General features: G+C 40.9%; 1 protein-coding gene across 8 annotated transcripts in view; it reads right to left on the reverse strand.

Annotated features, from left to right (window-relative positions):
* DMD (dystrophin) overlaps positions 1 to 18,489 on the reverse strand; it is a 730,751-nt gene that overhangs the window by 96,131 nt on the left and 616,131 nt on the right. For all 8 annotated transcript variants that reach the window (XM_075538193.1, XM_075538191.1, XM_075538194.1 and 5 more), the window contains 2 exons: positions 3,125 to 3,326; positions 791 to 876 (listed from right to left, as the gene is read on the reverse strand). In XM_075538193.1, coding sequence (XP_075394308.1) covers positions 791 to 876; positions 3,125 to 3,326 — 288 coding nt within the window. The remainder of the gene's footprint in view (positions 1 to 790; positions 877 to 3,124; positions 3,327 to 18,489) is intronic.

Consider the following 18,489-nt stretch of genomic DNA (forward strand, 5'->3'; position numbering starts at 1 on the left):
CTTTGACTCAGCCCATCTCCTCATCCCTGTGTTACCAAGGCCTCAGGAAAATAAGAGAAAACCAAGACTGGCTGGGTTTGTTCAATATTCCTACCGAAAAGATTTCTCACAAGCATTTAAGGGCAAAGTCAAGTGTAGTCCTTTACAATGGGAATGGAGGGTCGCTTACTCTTCCCGACCATTCCTCCTCTAGCATTTGCTTTTCATTTGGATTTACAGATTTTAAACAGTGAAAGCCAATGGTGAGTCAAAATTAAAGTCTGTAAGGTGGCATTTCCCCTTTCCGAAATGGCAAGCTATGCCCCTCTCAAATAATGAAATGTTGGTCACGTCAGAGAATTCGATGTGCCAGTACAACTTACAGTAAGATGATTATAAAATAAACAATGTTTCCAGCACATGAATGCCAGATAGTATTCTTCAAATAAGAATGCAAAGATTAGGCAAGTGTGTGGATTAAACCTTCACATTTATTTTTCTGACTGATACAAAGGGGAAAAAAAATCAGACTTTATCCCCTTGGAACATGTTTTTTATTCAGACACAGGCAGTGTAAATGTAAAATAATACTCGGACTGGAGAAGTTAATCCTCGTTCTCTATTTAAATACCAGCAATTTAATGTTTGACAAGAAACGACACAAACCAAATTTTACGACGCTCTAAAAGCGGCTCTACATTTTCCATGAGGAACCTGCTGTCAAATAAGAACAGTATGTCATTACCCATCTTGAACTAGGGTAATTAGCCCGCATTAATAAAAGAATACCGAGTTAATATACATGACTTACATCTGTACTTGTCTTCCAAATGTGCTTTACACAGAGAAATGATGCCGGTTTTAAAAGACAGGACACGGATCCTCCCCGTTCGCCCCCTATTATGAATAATCAAAGCAGAAAACAATTACTGACATTTTACTTGTGGATAAAGGCGCCTTAGTTAAGCGAAAAACTTGGATATGGTAACTCTATTGGCCATTGTGGCATTAAGCTTGTTAGGCGCTCGACTGTGGTTCATTATCTATTTGGCTGGTGACCTAGAATGTCATGGAAATTCGACCAAAGCAAGTCATGAATATTTACCAAGTCTTCAATTCCTAAAAGCCCTTCCTTCAATTGCAAGAGTAGCTCTCCATGAAATGGGGGGAAATTATTCTGCTTTTCATCTTTGAGGAACCACCTGGGTTTAAGTCAGTGAGTGGAAGAATTACTACCATGCACTAGGCTATTTCGGTTGGTGATGCAAATGACCTACTTTGGTTACTGAAGCTAAAAAGCAAATCAAAATTTTAAAAAAAATTACCAAGGACTAACTGCTCTGCTCTTTTCAATATTTTTTCATATTTTCATCAGTTTGAACTGTTACTGAGACGACTATAATCACTTCAAGCCTCATGATACATTACATATAATATGAACCCCTATCCCTGTGTGAAAAATATGATACTATTAGGGAGCATTCAACATATGCCTCAAAAGAGCATTTAAAAATAACCTAGACCTGTATCCACTTTTGAATATACGTAACTTTTAACGTTTCCAATCGAAAACTGAAACAAGGTTGGCTGTGTCATGTATTTATTAATAATCTTATTTTATATGTGAATGGAAAGCTTTCCAGTGTGGAAAAATTTCTTATGATTTTCAGTTACATAGTTTGTTACCAGATGCAACTAGACTTTAGAGGTTGATTTTTTAAAAAGCGCTTTTAGACTAATTTTACCATCTACACTTAAAAATCACAAAGGATAACAGCTAGTGGTGATTATTTCTGATGAAGGAGCAATATGTTCAGATTTTAACTGATACAATTTATCAAATTCAACTGGTAAACACAAAGCCCCGGTGTTAAATGCATTAGCAAATTACTGTCACTGGACTGCTTTATTCCCCCCACCCCCACCCCTTTATTTCAAAAACAAAAGAGGCAAGCCCCAAAAAAGTCTTATAAACTTTAAACAGTAACTTAAGTCTTCTTGGTGGTAAACTTGCCCCCATATAATTTTCAGGCAGGTAGAATGGAAGTTAAATATTCAGAATCCATCCATCTACAAGCAAACAGTGCCAAATGACATTTGAGGAAAGACCTGAATATGAACTCTTCTCAAAGAAAATGTAAATGTAATCCACAATTAAAATCCAACACGTTCAAAGGCTGGGTAGGTAATTATCATGGATTTCATTGCCAGGTGGTTCTGGAATTGATAAAGCAATACCTTATCAAACTAACAAAGGCAAAAGGCAGAAGTGTTTATCAAGGCGGTGGTGGTCGAAGTGGACCCTGAAGGCAACAGGAGAAGCTGTCGGTATGCCACTCATTTCACAAAATCTCCCCAGGTTCCAATTGGGGATAGGTTCTTGTTGATGGGTAAAATGAGGCATGGAACCATTTTGAGGTCAAAGAATAATTCAGGCAAAATCAAAACCGATTCCTGCTACTACTTTCCTCAACTGTCTTCATTAAGCTTAAACCAAAAATTACAACTGCGAGCTCCTCGGTGTGCAGTCCAGTGGGGGACCCTAATTACTTACTCTCTGAGAGAGTGATGGATGGAGATGCCAAAGGGAGACAGGGTAAAGCCTGATGAAAACAAGAAAAGTCTTCCGTTTAAGGAGCTGAGTTTGCTGCATAATGGTTTCGTTTCTATTTTGTGTGGCTTATCCATTCATAATCCTCTGCAAAATCCTCCTGAAGATCAACTTGGTCTATTCTGATCTGGTGACAAGTGTGCTAGTACGGGTAGGAACCCGGGAAGAGGGATCAACAGCCACTGTGGAGAGAGGAATTCCAAACTCCACAGGCAAAAAAGGGCCTGAATCAATGACTGCATACTGATTCTATTTGACAAATTAATATCTCCAGGTTTCATTTGTTCTCTAATCTGAGCACAATCAACATTTGTATCTCTCTTATCTCTTGGTTTATAAAAATATTTTTCAACCCCAATAAGCTCACAAATGATTTCTCACAAGGACAGTATCAGGTCACAGAGCTTTGTGAAACTTTCATCCGGAAGACCATTCTCTCTAGACTGGGACCTTGTTGCGATGCTAATTCCACCATCACCATTCCATAGGCTAAACCCTCTTTCCCAGTTTCTAAAAGAAGCGTGCTGTACATACGTGTCATAAACATTCAGTAGCCAATTGAGGCACATATCTACGCAGAGAGGAACGTTGACCAGATTGTTGTGCTCTTGCTCCAGACGATCATAAATAGTAGTCAAACAATTAATGATCTGCAGGATGTCCATGGGCTGGTCATTTTGCTTGAGGTTGTGCTGGTCCAAGGCATCGCATGCAGCTGACAGACTCAACAGATCCACTGCAAAATCCAAATAAAATCATGAATGGTTCAATAACGTAAAATCTTACTTTTATTATCCTTCCTTTCCTATTCAAGAATCCTGGGTAGGGATGTCGCATACCCTTAAATAAACACTAAACCGGAACCACCCTCCCCCAACCTCGCAAAGGTATCTTGATTGCATCTCTCGACTCTCAGTTTGATGAATTTTACTAGTAGTCAGAATCTCACCACCCCAACATCCAAACGGACTGCCAGCAAGTCAACCCCAACCTCGCAGTGACCATATAGGACAGAGTGAGACTAAAACTGTTCCTCAGGGTCTCCAAAATCACATAAACCTTTATGGGCAAAGCCAGCTCTGTCTTTCTCCTTCAGAGCAGCAGGTGGGTTTGAACTGCCAACCTTACAGTTAAGCCTAATGCTTACCTCACTATGCTACCAGGGTTCAAGATCTAAGATGGTTCTAAAATCTCACTGGCGGAGAGCAAATGTTTTGAGAATGATGAGGGCAATGAATGTACAGAACAGATGTGCTTTACACAATAGATTTATGTATGGATCGTGATAAGAGTTGTATGAGCTCCTAATAAAATGATTTTTTAAAAAGAATAAAAGACAAATAAAATCTCACTGGCATCAGGAGTCAGTGTGGGTCAAATACTGGGGAATATTTGATAGTTACAGTGACCTAATGTCCTCTACACGCGTCATTTCTATCTGAAGAGAAACACTGTTTTTGTTGTTTTTATTAAAAGTTCATGTTATTGGGGAATCTTTTAACTCTTATAACAATCCACACATCAATTGTATCAAGCATATTTCTATTGAGCCCTTGGGATCAGCTTCTCCCCCCTCCCCCCGTGACGGCTTGATAAATTATTATTATTTTCTTATCTTACTCTGATCGCTTCCATCTGAAGAGAAAAACTGTTTTACTAGAGACTGTGAAAGATATCCTAGCAGTACTCTTGTGGACTATGAGAAAAGGCCATTGACATCCGTCTGTGTGGTCTGGCTTGGATATACTTACTTTCTAGCTATGCATCTAATTCTAATGTTTTTCTCTTTGAAGTAGCACTCCCCTCAGGATGTCTTGGCTACCTTAATATTAGGTAAGGAAGTAATCAACCTCATTGAGAGTTTCTATCAGCAAACTACAGTAACTGCATTATTTATCCATTTTTAAATCATGGGGGAAGGCTTTATTTCTGCTTCTACCTGCAAATTGTATTTGACAATGTACTTTTCAAGTCCTCTAGGAAATCTAAGAAATGTATAGGATTGAGGGGTGGGGGTAGGGGTGGGAGTCTCTTGTTCTTGAGATGGTACTTTATTATTTGCTGAGAGACCAAAAATTTCACCAAAGTGAAAGCTTCAACCTTGTCCAGCATCAGCAAATTGCAAGCTGCTCCCCAGTGTCATGAAAAGATGCTTTTCTCTAAAGCCAATTTATTAGTGACATTGGAAATGCAACAACATTGCTTTTATAACACCTTTTACAACTAAGCTCTGATCTGAATTCTCAGTCCTTGGAGACAAGGAATCAATGGTAATTAAGTACATCTCTCAGGCATCTGGGAGCGTGAGGGGGGAGCAAAGCAATTATGAATGCAACTCAGGAGACACACAAGTTATCCCTGTCATGCAAACATGAGACTTTAATGTATTTTACTGGTTATTTGTGCTTAGTCCTAAGGAAATAGGGAAAAAAATCATCAAAATAGAGGCTAATCCCTATGTAGGGTTATACCTCTGTAGTGTGTGTTCTTCTTTTTTAGCAAAGGAAAACAGAAAACTTGGGCGTATCCCTGGAAGCATGAAGACCAGAGCCAGAAGGTTGAACTTTTCTTTGTCTCTGATGCCAATGAGGCAAGGCCCCTCCATGGAACCAATGATTTGAACTCAACCATTAACCTGAACGTTGGCCGTGGGAACCTACTCAGCAGCATTGGGAAGTAAGGCCTGGTGATCTGCTTCCATAAAAAATGATAGTCAGCCTACAATGGATAATGATATAGCTAGAACTGTAAGGATGGCACAGGACTGGGTAGGATTTTGTTCTGTCGCACACAGGGTCATGATGGTACCTAACAACAATTATTTGAACGCCTGCTCTAGTCTGTTAATCCTAGCACTTCTGTGTGGTTTCTGATTGGTTGACTTTTTCTCCTTATGATAGGCTACAATTTCTTGCCTTTATAAATGCTTAATAATCACTTAATTAAATGCCGTCATTGTACATTTAAACTTGTTTTTTACTGGAAATTATTTCAATATATATTCTTGAGTTAAAAAAAAAAGATAGCCAAGAAACCTCTATGGAGCTGTTCTCCATAGAGAACAACTGTGAGATATGAGGTTACTCTGCAAAATAAGATTACCCTAAGTCAGAATCACATTGATAGTAAAGTGTTTTGGTTTGGATAGAGGGGCTGGATGGATGCCAATAGTGAACAAATGTGGCTGCTAACCAAAGACTGGAGATGTGAGTCCACCCAGAGGTGCCTTGGGAAAAAAGCCTAGAGATGTAATTCAGAGAATTTCCAGCTAGCCATTGAAAAGCCCTGCGGGACATGGTTCCACTCTGACACACATGGGTTTGCCATAAGCCAGCGTCCACTCAAAGGCAACCGGTTAGCACTCATCTCAGTGAAGTAAAGCTCCTCCTCCCGTTGCTTTCACACAACTCTAAAGATAAGAAGTGACCTCGCCTCAGGGAAGGTGGCAATGTGTCTAAAGGGGCAGGCAGGAACATAACTTGGGAAGCTGGATTGAGAAGACAGATAGTAGAATTAAAAAATAATAATGCAAGGAAGCAGAAGGTCGAGAGAAGGGAAAGGCAGAGCCTGGGAGACTGAAGGGAGGAAGATATGAAGACAAACGACGATCTCTTCTTCTATTACCCACAGGTCAAATGTTTGAGTGTGGGTGAGAACATTTAGAAACACAGCACAGGGACGGACAGCAGACGAGTGGGTGAAAGGATACAGCGGTCGGTGTAAGACATGCCAAAAAGAGAAGAAGAAGAATTTATTAACTATCAAGGGGGCATGGGGGAGGGAGGGGGAAAATGAGGCACTGATGCCAGGGGCTCAAGTAGAAAGAAGCTGGTTTGAAAAAGATGATGAAGATATATGTGCACATCTGTTTGACAAAATGGATATATGTATGGATTGTGATGAGCTGGAAGAGCCCCCAATAAAATTTTAAAAAGAAAAGAAAAATGTGTTTACTAAATTTAAAACGAAAAAAAGAAACACAACATACAGTTTCAGAGAAGACTGGCTTTCTCCTTAACAACACCATTGTTATCATGTGTCTATAAATTAAGGGAAGCTACACAGAACTTAAGGAGCCTTGGTGGCATAGTGGCTACGCATTGGGTTGCGATTCTCATGGTTGCCAGTTAGAAACCACCTCGGAAGACAGCCTGGGCTCTCTACTTTCGGGAACAGTTATAGTCTCGGAAACCTCGCCAAGAGCCAACAATGACTCGGTGGCACAGTGGCTACACATTGGGCTAATAAAAATGCAAAGTTGGCAGTTCGAGCCCACCAGCTGCTCAGAGAAGGGCGAAAGATGAGGTTCTTTACTCCTGTAAACAGTTACAGTTTCAAGAATTAAGGTTCGGAAACTCACAGGGGCAGTTCTATCATGTCCAATAGTTACCATTGAGTCATAATCGACTCAATGGCAGTGAGTTAGTGAGTTTATAAATAGCTGTGTTATTCTCTCTTTATTTTTTCTTGTTACTGTCCTTTAGTCCTTATAAATATTTTTGTTTTAAAGCCAAGGATATAGTAATTAACAAGGGGAATTTTTATTTACTTTTTGATTTTAATTTTTTCCATTGTGATTTAGGTGAAAGCTTACAGAACAAATTAGTTTTCTGATCAGCAGTGTATACATATTTTGTTGCATGGCATTAGTTACAATCCCCTCAATGTGACAGTATTTCATCCCGCTTCTCTAGGCTCTTCATTTCCTTTCACTCATCCTTTCTGCTCCTTCCTGTCTTTTAAAATTTGTGTCTGGGAAAATCCTGCCCTGTTGATGTCTCTTTTGACTGACTCTTCTGAGATGCACATTCCTTATGGGTGCTATTGTTTACTGTCTCTTTAGCTACAAGGTAATCTTGAAGGGGGAGTTCAGTTACAGATTTAAAGAGGTTTCTAATGGCCACAGATTTGGGGGTTCTACCCGTCTCTCTCACACAAGTAAGTCTGATCCTTTTAAAAAATAGTTACGCCCTATAATTTTCTCTACTTCAGTCCAGTAGTTTCTGTGGTCCTGATTCGAGAGGATGGTAGTGGTAGCTGGGCACCACCTAAGTTATTCGGATCTCAGGATAGTGAATGCTGTCTGTGGCTTATGTGATCCATTAGTCCTTTGGACTAATTGAATCCTGGAGTCTTTAATTTTCTTTGTTATTCTTTCTTCCAGATAGAGAGAAGAAACCAATAGTTGCATCTTAGATGGCCGCTTATTCACTTTTAAGATCCCATTCCCTAGAAGTGAGAATGTTTACACTCAGTTTTGCATTAGGAGTCTAATCTACCCAAGAAATTGGGATGAAAGAAAGGGGGCAGGGGCACAGAGCAAAACGGTATGGATTTTACATTAACAGGCTTACTCTGATCGCTGTGCAGGTGAATGGGTAACACATGGAACAGAAAAAAACACTGGGATATAAAAGGGTTCAGAGGGAAATAAAGCAATTGCTCTGAAATAACAGGAGCAGAAGATGACATAGTTAGGAGAGAAACATAGTGCACTGTGCTCTGCTAAAACTGGATGCATTTAAACACAAAAACTCTCCATCACAGAAGATTGGAGGACACGTTTCCCCAAACAAACATATCAAACAGAATTCCACTTTCACAGGACAATTCCTAAAAGACGTCTGCTTTGGCATCTACGGATCCCTGGTGGCACAGCAGTTAAGTGCTCGCATGCAAACTGATAAGTCAGTGGTTCAAGCCCGCCAGCTGCTGCTTTTAAGGTTCATAGACACGGACACCCTGTGGGGCAGTTCTACTCCATCCTGTACTGCTGCAGTGAGTCAGACTCATTGCCACAGCACTGTTGTTGGTTGCTTTGGCTTTGTGTTACTGAGCTGTAAAGAGTCCATGCTAAGGGACTGAAAAGAGGTGAGCACATAGATGCGGTCAATTTAATTGTCACCGCTGAAAGCCAATGATACACCAACATACTTTGACACACGTATATGTACTGTCTGGCTTCCGGCCAGAGGGCCCAGAGTTGGCATAAGTTGTTTTGCTAAAACATTTACATGGCACAGAGCTCTGAAAGGAAGTGATTTCTTGTGCTTATGTATAGCTCTTAGTTCCATATTATTATCATTGTTTATCATTGCTAACAGCGACGCAGATGGTTTTTACCTCTTCTGCATGAGACCTATGCAGGAGAGCAGGAGTGGGACTATCTATGTAGGAAGAATAAGCCTAGGTGACCTGCAGGAGATAAGAATCCCTGAGCAAGGCTCCAACGTGTGCATCCTGGGTCCAAGGTGTATTGTGCTCACATTAGTGGTTTCTTGATCCAAGAAACAAAGTCAATCTTGAAGTGGACCTTACATTGAGTGGACTACTGGAGCTTGCAGCTGGCCCCTTCATGCTTTACGTTGTACAGCGACCTGTAGTGTGATGCCTAGCCTAGTGGTCACACTGTGGGTACAGTTATTCTGTGAATTTGTAAGCATTGTTATTTGCATCCTGAGTCTTTATTAGCCATTGGACTCTGTCTCCCCGACACCCTTAGAGCAGCTAGTGTCACATGTGAGATTGGTTAGAAGACTCCCAAATAAATCACTCTTAACTAAATGCATGGCTAAAGCATTACTTAGAAAGGAAAGAGATGATTCTGATAAAAGAGATGAGAACAAATCATTGGTGTCGGCTGCTAAGCCACTTCTTGGTTTCAAGTAGCACACACTTGGCAATTGGTGACTGATAATCCCTTTGTAGTGGATTTGGGGAAAGGACAGACAGTAAACTGCAGGAGCTGACAGAATAGAAGAGAGGGACATTGTAAATGGATGCTAGTCTGCTAAGAATGCAGCTCCTCGGTGGATGCCTCCAGCATTAGCTAAAGTAAGCTCAGACTCTCCATCAGCTGAGCATTCCCCTCATGGCCAGGTTAGGCTCCAACCAAAGAAACCTGGAAAAATATCATTTTGATACATAGGCGACACCAGTGAGGTCAATTAAAGTAAAAATGATTATTCGAGTGGAAAATCACACAACTTTCTTTTTCAAGGCAGGGCCCTGGTAGTCCCGGGAAGGACGCTATGAATCAAGAGTCTACAAAGCTGGTCCAAGGCCCACATCCCGATGCTATGTAAATTAGTTTGAATTTCACTGCGAGGATCCCAAAGGGATTGATGGAACAAGTGACTCTTGCTCTGTGCTGTTGATGTGGCGAGGTGTTGTCAAGGCGGTTCTGAGTCACAGCAAACCTGCGTACAACAAAACACGGTGTGGTACTCTACTGGCTTCACAATCATTGTGACATTTGAGCCTATTGTTGCAACCATGGTGCCGGTCCATCTCATTGAGGGTCTTCCCCTCTTTCCTTGGTTCTCTACTGTACGAACCACACTGCCTACTGAGTGGGACTGAGCGTCACAAATATTTTGTTGCCTACTGGACAGGACAGCGGCATTTCTCTGTACAGATTTCATACTGAAGGAAAGCACTCGTGTGTTCATCTGGTTACCAGCTAAATAGACTAGCCACTGGCAAAACCCACAGAAGTTTGGGGAGGGGTGGAATGAAATTCATAACCAAAAGAAAGGCAAGATTGCCAGGAGGGCAAGGACACCAGTACACTCTGGTGTGTTACAAAAGAGGAAGTCTAGCATGGCGTTGGTCCTTGGAGAGACACTCGTGGAAGCAGCAGTCAAGAGATGAAAAGACACGTTGCGTTCGGTAACATCTGCTGCACACGACCTCTTGAGAGAATTGAAGAGCAAGGAGGTGACTCTGAGGGCTAAGGTGCACCTGACCCTGGCCACGATGTTTTCATTTGCCCCACGTCCATGTGAAAGTTGCACATTGAATCAGAAGAATGGATTCATTCGAATTGTGGTGCTGGAGAAGAATATTGAAAGTGCCAGGGATAGCTAAAAGGACAAACTGGTCTGTCTTGGAAGAATTAGGGCCAGAATGCCTCTTAAAGGCAAAAATGGCAAGACTTCATCTTACATACATTGGGCATATTGTCAGGAGAAATCCGTCTCTGGAGAAGGACATCATGCTTGGTAAAGTGGAGGGGCAGTGCAAAAAGAGGAAGCCCCTCCATGAGATGGACGGACACAATGAATGCAACTCAGACAGAGCGAGGATGGCACAGAACCGTGCAGTGTTTGGCTCTTGTGCCTAGGGGTCGCTATGGGTCAGAACTAGCTCAATGGCACCTAACAACAGAGAGATGCTTTAAACAAGAGAATATGCTTCCTGCTCTTTGCCTCAAGACACCTGTTAGGAAAAAGGATTCTGTTTACCAAAACCTTCCTTTTTCCAAGAACTGAGTAGGATAAGCAGCCCCTGCAAGTCTCATTGGATAATGAGATGAGGATTCTGACTGGTGTGGTTAGGAGCTGACAAGTCATCCTTGTGTCATAATGACCACATATGACAGAGTGTGCTAGGTCATAAGCTTCATGGGAGCAGAGTGCTAGATCTTGGTCCGGCAGAGCGACTGGGTGAGCTTAAACTACCGAGCTTTCAGTTAAGAATAAAGTACTTAACTATTGCTGCCACCTGGGTAGGACTACATGGAACAATATCAGTGTGCTATGGATTCGACACTTTGTGCTTAGGACACCTCTGCTATCAAAGTCTTGTGTTGGGAAGCACGTTGTGGGAATATTTACCCAGTGAAGTCTGGGGAACATTGGTTGATAATCATCTGAACATTGTGTAACGATTTTGTGATGAGGAAAGTTTAAGCTAGGCTTGAGGAGATGGTAAGTTATAGATTGCACGTCTCACGTGTCATGAAGAAAGCCTTAAAAGGGTGGTGGGGCAATTGAATCACTTGGATGATTGAAGAATTAAGGTACAATTTGGGGTTACATTCCCGATATTGAAAAGCCAGGGAAAAAATCAATGTCTATGGCAATGGACATTTCTGTGGCATACCCAAACCAAAGTGATTTTAGGAGTACCTACCCTGGTGACATCTTAGGAGCCCTGGTGGCATAGTGGTTACCCAGTAGCTGCTAACCAGAAGATCCACGTTTCAAAACCACCAGTCATTCCGAGGAACAGAGATGAGGCTTTCTTTTCCCATAAGGAGATAAAGTCTTGGAAACCCACAAGAGCAGTGCTACTCTGTCCTATAGGGTTCCTATGAGTTGGCATTGGATGGCTAGCAGTGAGTTGCTACCAGTCATCTAAGGAGTTCTGGTGGTGTAATGGGTAAGCCCTTGGCTGCTAACAAAAAGATCGGTAGTTCTAACCCACTGAGTCACTCTTCAGAACAAAACTGTGGCCACCTGCTTCCATGAAAGTGTACAGTCTCTGAAACCTTACTGGGTAGTTCCACTCTGTCACTTTGAGTTGAAATTGACTCAGGAGTATCACGTTACTCAGACCTATGAGGGCAGCCTGCTCATCTCACGATTTTTGCTTCTCACATTTATTTCCTAATTATATTAAAGGTACTGGGATTCAGTGGCAACAGTATGGAAATTAAAAAGCTGTAGGAAAATTAGCTACCGCTTATATCAGAGTGTCATACTGTGGCGGCTTGCACATCATTGTGGTAATAGAAGCTATGCCTCTGGCCTGTCAAATATCAAGGAGGATCTCCCATCGTGGACGGATTTCAGCAGAGCTTCCAGATTAAGACTGACTAGGAACAAGGACATGCCAGTTGGCATCTGAAAAACCAGGCCACTGAAAAACCTTGTAGTTAGTAAAGGGCAGTTTCAGGGACAAATGAAGAATTATGATCAAATATGCAAAGATCTGGAGTAAGAAATCTGAAAGCCTTTCTCAAGCTGAAAGAAGTGAAGAAAGAAAAGCAAACCTCGGGTTGGAATATTACAGGGATGTAAAGGTGAGGATGGTGAGACTTTACGTCACATCGTTTGGACATGTCAGCAGGCGAGAGCAGTCCCTGGAAAAGGAAATCACACTTGGTAAAGTACAGGGCCAGTAAAAGAAGGAAAGCTCTTCAAGGAGACGGACTGACACTGTGGCTACAACACCTGGCTCAAGCCTAAAAGCAAGCCAGTGTTTCATCCGGTTGTCCATCGGATTTCTGTGAGTCTGAGCCAGCTCGATGGCACCTAACGATCACGGCCACAATGTCTTTGTCTAAAACACACTAGGAAAAAGTTCCTGGCCATCCACCTGTGAAAAAAATAGCCACTGAAAGCTTTATGATCAACAGCTGAGTGTTGTCTGCTACAGTGCAGACTCCCTCAGGTCGGGAGGTATTCCCAATATGATTAAGGAAGAACTGTCTCTTCATGGCAGTCGGCATTGAGGACACCGATGGAGGAAAGCATTCCGTACCTCCATTTGCTGATGGGACATGACTCAAAATGAGAAGACACAGCTGCAAATAACTATTACTAATCAATACCATGGATTGTACAATGTATGAATCAAGGGGAATCATAAGTTAGAAAAGGATGAACTGAAACACATACAGATCGATATCCAGACATTAATAAGCTGGCCATTTTGCATCAGAAAATCATATGGTCTTCCACTCCAGAAATACAAATTGAAGAGTGGCATCACATTCATCGTCAGAAAGAACATCTCAAAATCTAATCTGATGTCCAGTGCGATCAGTGATAGGATAATATCCACATATCTACAAGGAAGACCAGTTCACACGAATGCCTTGAAACTTTATGAAAAATTGCAAATGCCAAATATGAAAAGGAGGAGGATTTTTTACCAACTCTTGCAGTCTGAAACTGATCCAACATTCAATCAAGATGCATTGATAATTACTAGTGATATGAAGGTTGGCAACAAAGGAGGAGGATCAGAAGTTGGAAAGGATTAGTATTAGAAGTGTCACTGGAGATGACTTGTGAGACTAATGCCTTTTTCATTGCAGATGTCTTTTTCAACAACATAAATGGCGATTATACGCAAGAACCTCACCAGGGGGAATATATAGAATCCTATCATCTATATCTGTGGAAAGGAATAATAGGGACACTCAATATCATCACGGGGATCAAGGCCAGGAGACAAATGTGAAACATAATAAATTGCTCACTTGCATGTTCAAGGTGAAGGTGAAGGTGAAGAAAATTAAAATAAATCCATGAGACCTAAAGTATGATCTTCAATATATCCCACCTGAATTTAGAATTCATCTCAGAAATAGATTTGGAATATTGAACACTAATGACATAAGACTAGATAAATTATGGGATGACATCAATTACATTATACATAAAGAAATCAAATGGTCATTAAAAAGACAAGAAAGAGCACCAAAATGGAGGTCAGAAGATGCTCTGCAATTTGCTCTTGAACACAGAAGAGTTAAAAGGAAAGAAACGATTTCAAGCTGAACATAAGATGTCAAAGGGTGGTTCGAGAAGACAAAGTAGAGTATGATGAAAAGATGTAAAAATCTGAAATGAGAAAACCCAAAAGGTAGAACATTCTCAGTATTTCTCCAGCTGAAGGAAACTCCAGGTTTCGAGGTGCAGCATCATAAAGGATTCTATGGACAAAATACTGAAAGGACACAGAAAGCACCAACAGAAGATGGGAGGAATGCAGAACGTCACGTGACCACCAAAAGCATGGGTCGATCTTCAACTCTTTCCGGAGGTGAGATAAGAGCAAGAACTGATAGCATTGAAGGAAGAAGTCAAATAAGCAATGAAAGCTCTGGCGAAAAACCAGGCGCCAGGAATTGACAGAAAACCAATGAAAAGGTTTCACAAAACAAACGCAGTGCTGGAGTTATTGGCACCCTTACAGGTGTCAAGAAATTTGTTAAACAGCTACTTGGCCAACTTACTGAAAGAGGTTCATATTTGTGCCCATTCCAAAGAAAGGTGACTCAACATCACTGGAAATTCATTACTACGACATGCACGCAAGATTTTGTTGAAGATAATTTAAAAAATAGTTGCAGCATTACATTGACAAAAGACTTCCAGAAACTAAAGTCATATTCAGAAAATGAGGGAGTTCATTGGTGATATCAGAAGAATATTGAGTGGAAGCAGAAAATATTGGGAAGATATTTGTGTCTTTCTGATTATACAAAGGCATTTAACTGTAGGTTATTTTTTAAATTATGTATAATGTTGTGAAGAACAAGAATTACGGAACACTTCATCGTTCTCTTGAGGAACTTGTACATAGTCCAAAAGGCAGTTGTTGAAACCAAATAAGGGGATACTGTGTAGTTTATAATCAGGAAAGGTATGTATCAGAGGTGTATTCTTTCACCATACTTCATCAATGCCGAGCAAATTATCCAAGAAGCTGCTTTGTATGAAGAAAAACATAGCATCAGGATTGGAGGAAGGCTCATTAACAACCTGCAAGTGCAGATAACACAGTCTTGCTTGCTGACAGAGAGCGCGAAGTACTTACTGATCCAAGACTACCATCTTCAGGATGGATCACACCACAAGAGACAGAAGATAGAAATCTTCAGAAATGGACCAATAGACAACATAATGTTAAACGAGGAGAACATTAAAGTTGTCAAGGATTTCATTTCACGTGGACACAAGACCCATGGAAGCAGCGATCAAGCAACAAATCAAACAACGAATTGCACTGGATAAATCTCCTGTTAAAGATCTTAATGGGTTTTAAACAAAGATGTTGCTTTGAGGACTAAGGAAGTTTGGACCCAAAGCAATATATCTTCAGTCACCTCATACACATGCAAAAGCTGGACAATGAATATGAGACACTCAAAAGGAATTGATGCCTTTGAAATATGTTATATCACAAGGAGAGATTGAATCCTGGAGATGGCCATCATGCTTGGTTCGTCAAAACAAAGGGAAACTCTTTAGTTAGATTGATTAACACAGTGGCTAAAGCAGTGGACTTAAACACAGAAATGAGGAAGAAGGAAGATCAGGTGGTGTTTGTCCTATTGTACATCAGACCTTTATGGATCAGGACCAACTCAATGGCACTTGACAAAACCATTAGTGAAATTAGGAATTGGGTTATGAATCCCAGCATAGGTAAAATGTTGTTATTTCCTTCAGTGGACCTTTTTATTGTGATTTGGGTGGAAGTGTACAGAACAAACTGGTTTCCCTTTCAACAACTCATACACATTTGATTTGTGATGTTGATTGTGTTCCCCACAATACATCACAACACTCCTTCCATTTCCTCTCTGTGCTCCCCACTGCTATCTGTCCTCATAGCCTTTCCTACTTTAGGAGAGTTGATCCCAGGGCAAATGCTGCTTTTGTGTTTTGTTACATATGGCTGATTATTCTAAGGCGACGGTCCTGATGAGACTGTTTACCTGGTAAGTCGATTGTTTGGCTGAATGCTGAGCCACAAGGGTGAGTTTAGCTCTAGGCTGAGAGTATCTAAGAGCTATAGTTTCAGGGGTTCCAGCAGTCTCTACCAAGACCTGGAATTTGCTCTTAATGAGGAAATACAAACTCAGGAAAAAGATGTGCTGGTGGTAACTAGAACTCTAGAAAGGCCTAATTGTCGGAAGAAAGAAGAAGATGACAAACATCTAAGACTGACAACTGGAACATGGACCTATACGGGGTTCTTTAGCAGAATCAAAGAGAGCTGGTGGGATATTGGTTACGCTTTGGTATGTAATCGCATGGGTGGCACTTTGAAACCATCGACAGCTCCGAGGGAAAGGAACTGGGCTTTCTACGCCCGCCAACAGCGACAGTCTCCGAAACCCATAGAGGGGCTGCTATGAGTCAGCACTCACTTGACGGCAGTGAGTTTAGCAGCATCAGCACCACGACTGAGGGTCAATTATTCTTTCCTTAGTGTATAACTCGTGTGTACTGAACAAATTCTAAACAGAAGGGCAGTACTTCCCCTGAGGGACAGATGGGCCTGGGCAGGACTCTCGCCTCTTTGTAAGCCAATATCTATCAAATGATGAGTGTAGAGAAAATAAGCTTGGCTATGTCCTCAAGACATTTTGAATTCGAAAATAACCGAGGGCTGGCCTTGTAACCTAGATGAGAAATAATATATGGTATATGAGAAAAGTCGATTTGGGGGGTGGAGGGAAGAAATGGTTCTAACTGGCCTCTTATGACCCCATGCTGCGACTGCGATCCATATTCTGATTTTAATGCTGTTGGCTTATTGTGGCTTTTTTCTTGCGCTGAGCTGTAGATTTGTAAGCTGTGTTCTTGTGCATCCTATGAGTCTTCTGTAACAATTGAACTCTCTCCCACCACCCTTCGTGCACTATCAACAGGGGAGGTGTGTTTACTGAGAGGAGAGTGAATTTGTCACTTGGTTTGTTGTGGTGAGGGTGAGTCTGGCAGCTGTGACTTTATTCAGATGACTCCAGGCTGTACAAAATCTCTCTAACATGAGGTTTACTTGCTGAACAGAGGCAAACTGTTCTCTTCCTTATTGTCAGTAGAGTATTCCTCACATTTATCAATTGCAGCATATTTAGCCCTCTGGTTTGGGCTTTCTCCAACCCACCACACACTTATAAACTGAACACACTTGTTTGCATTTTTATTTCTACTCTCAGAAGTTGGCTATATTTTTTAATTTTAGAAGCCACACACCTAGGAGATGTCACTGAAACTACAGAAGGAGAAGAAGGTGCTGGGAGTAGCTTTTTGTATAGGTGAATGGAATATTGGCCATAGGTGCCAGCTTATAACTCCATTTTACCAAGATTATCTCTTTATTTCTGCTTTGCTATAGAGTTTAATTCTCATTCATTTGGTTGCAAGGCAGTGTGGAGTCACACAGCATTGAAGTGATTACAACCTAGGGACGTTATCGGCCAACAATGATGCTTTTGACTTAAATAGCAAGTTCTCCATGGTGGATAAAATTGTGTTATTCTGATTCAGACAACAATGAAGCTTTGAAGATGGAGGGAAAAATAAGGTTAAGTGCATAAGCCAAGCAGCCCTGAAGACCTTTTAAGCACCTGTAGCTCAAGGCCTTTACTGGCATCAGGACATCGTTGAGTTAGCATCGATACTTTTCATTAAACTAAGAGTCAGTTAGTAAGTGGCCTTAAAAGCTAGCCAGAGCAAGTTTTATTTGCCGGAACCACAGACAATAACTCTTTATCACAGCATTGCAGGCATAGGAATGATGAAAAGTCATTAAATTATAAATAAGCAATTACAAATTTAAGAGGAAATTCTCAGATCATCTCTTGAGTAAGTAATGGCTTCTTCACTACTAAAAGGATGGGTGAACTATTTCTTTTCTCTTCGTACTGCGCATGAGCTCTGCCAGTATCCTTAATAAATTGGTACTTAATGTAAATAAACGCACCCTAATTCTGCTACAACCTTATTTTTTCCCCATTTGAGAAAAGGCATGCTCAGAAAGGAAATGCTGAGAATTCAAATCTGTTTACAAGTGAAAGTGTACAGCCATCACTTTAGTCCAAGGTTATAACCAAAAACAGCTAAGGTTTTTTCTTGTAATCTTGGAACTCCCCAATGCTTATCCAATTTTTTTAACAGAAATTGAACTGCTAGACAGAAATTACATAGGTGAATATAATTATTTTTTCTAACTGGAGAATCAATTAATGCCTAACTCCACAATCAAGAGGAACCTTATGGAATTAAAAGGTTTTTCACATCTATTTCTGTGCTTTTTCATTGTATACCTCAGGAACACCTGATTATCTTGTTTGACCTTTTTAGAATCTCAAAGGAATGTTGTACAACATTTTTTAAAAATTCAGTTCATAATTTCCCTTAAATCAAAGGAAGGCAGTACATGTGAGAAAGGACGGGGCCAGGAAAAGACAAAAACGCAGATAGTTTCCATGCTCCGACTTCCACCACACTCCAAAATTCCTCTTTCTAGCTATGGTACATCGAAAAGTCTCTAAGGAATTCCTGAGCATGTGGAGCCTGTAAAACCACTTAAAACTTGGCAGCTATATAGCTAAAAATGATAGCTTCACACTATACGCTATACTATAA

This window comes from Tenrec ecaudatus, chromosome X (assembly GCF_050624435.1).
Source record: "Tenrec ecaudatus isolate mTenEca1 chromosome X, mTenEca1.hap1, whole genome shotgun sequence".
In the NCBI taxonomy this organism is placed as follows: Eukaryota; Metazoa; Chordata; class Mammalia; order Afrosoricida; family Tenrecidae; genus Tenrec; species Tenrec ecaudatus.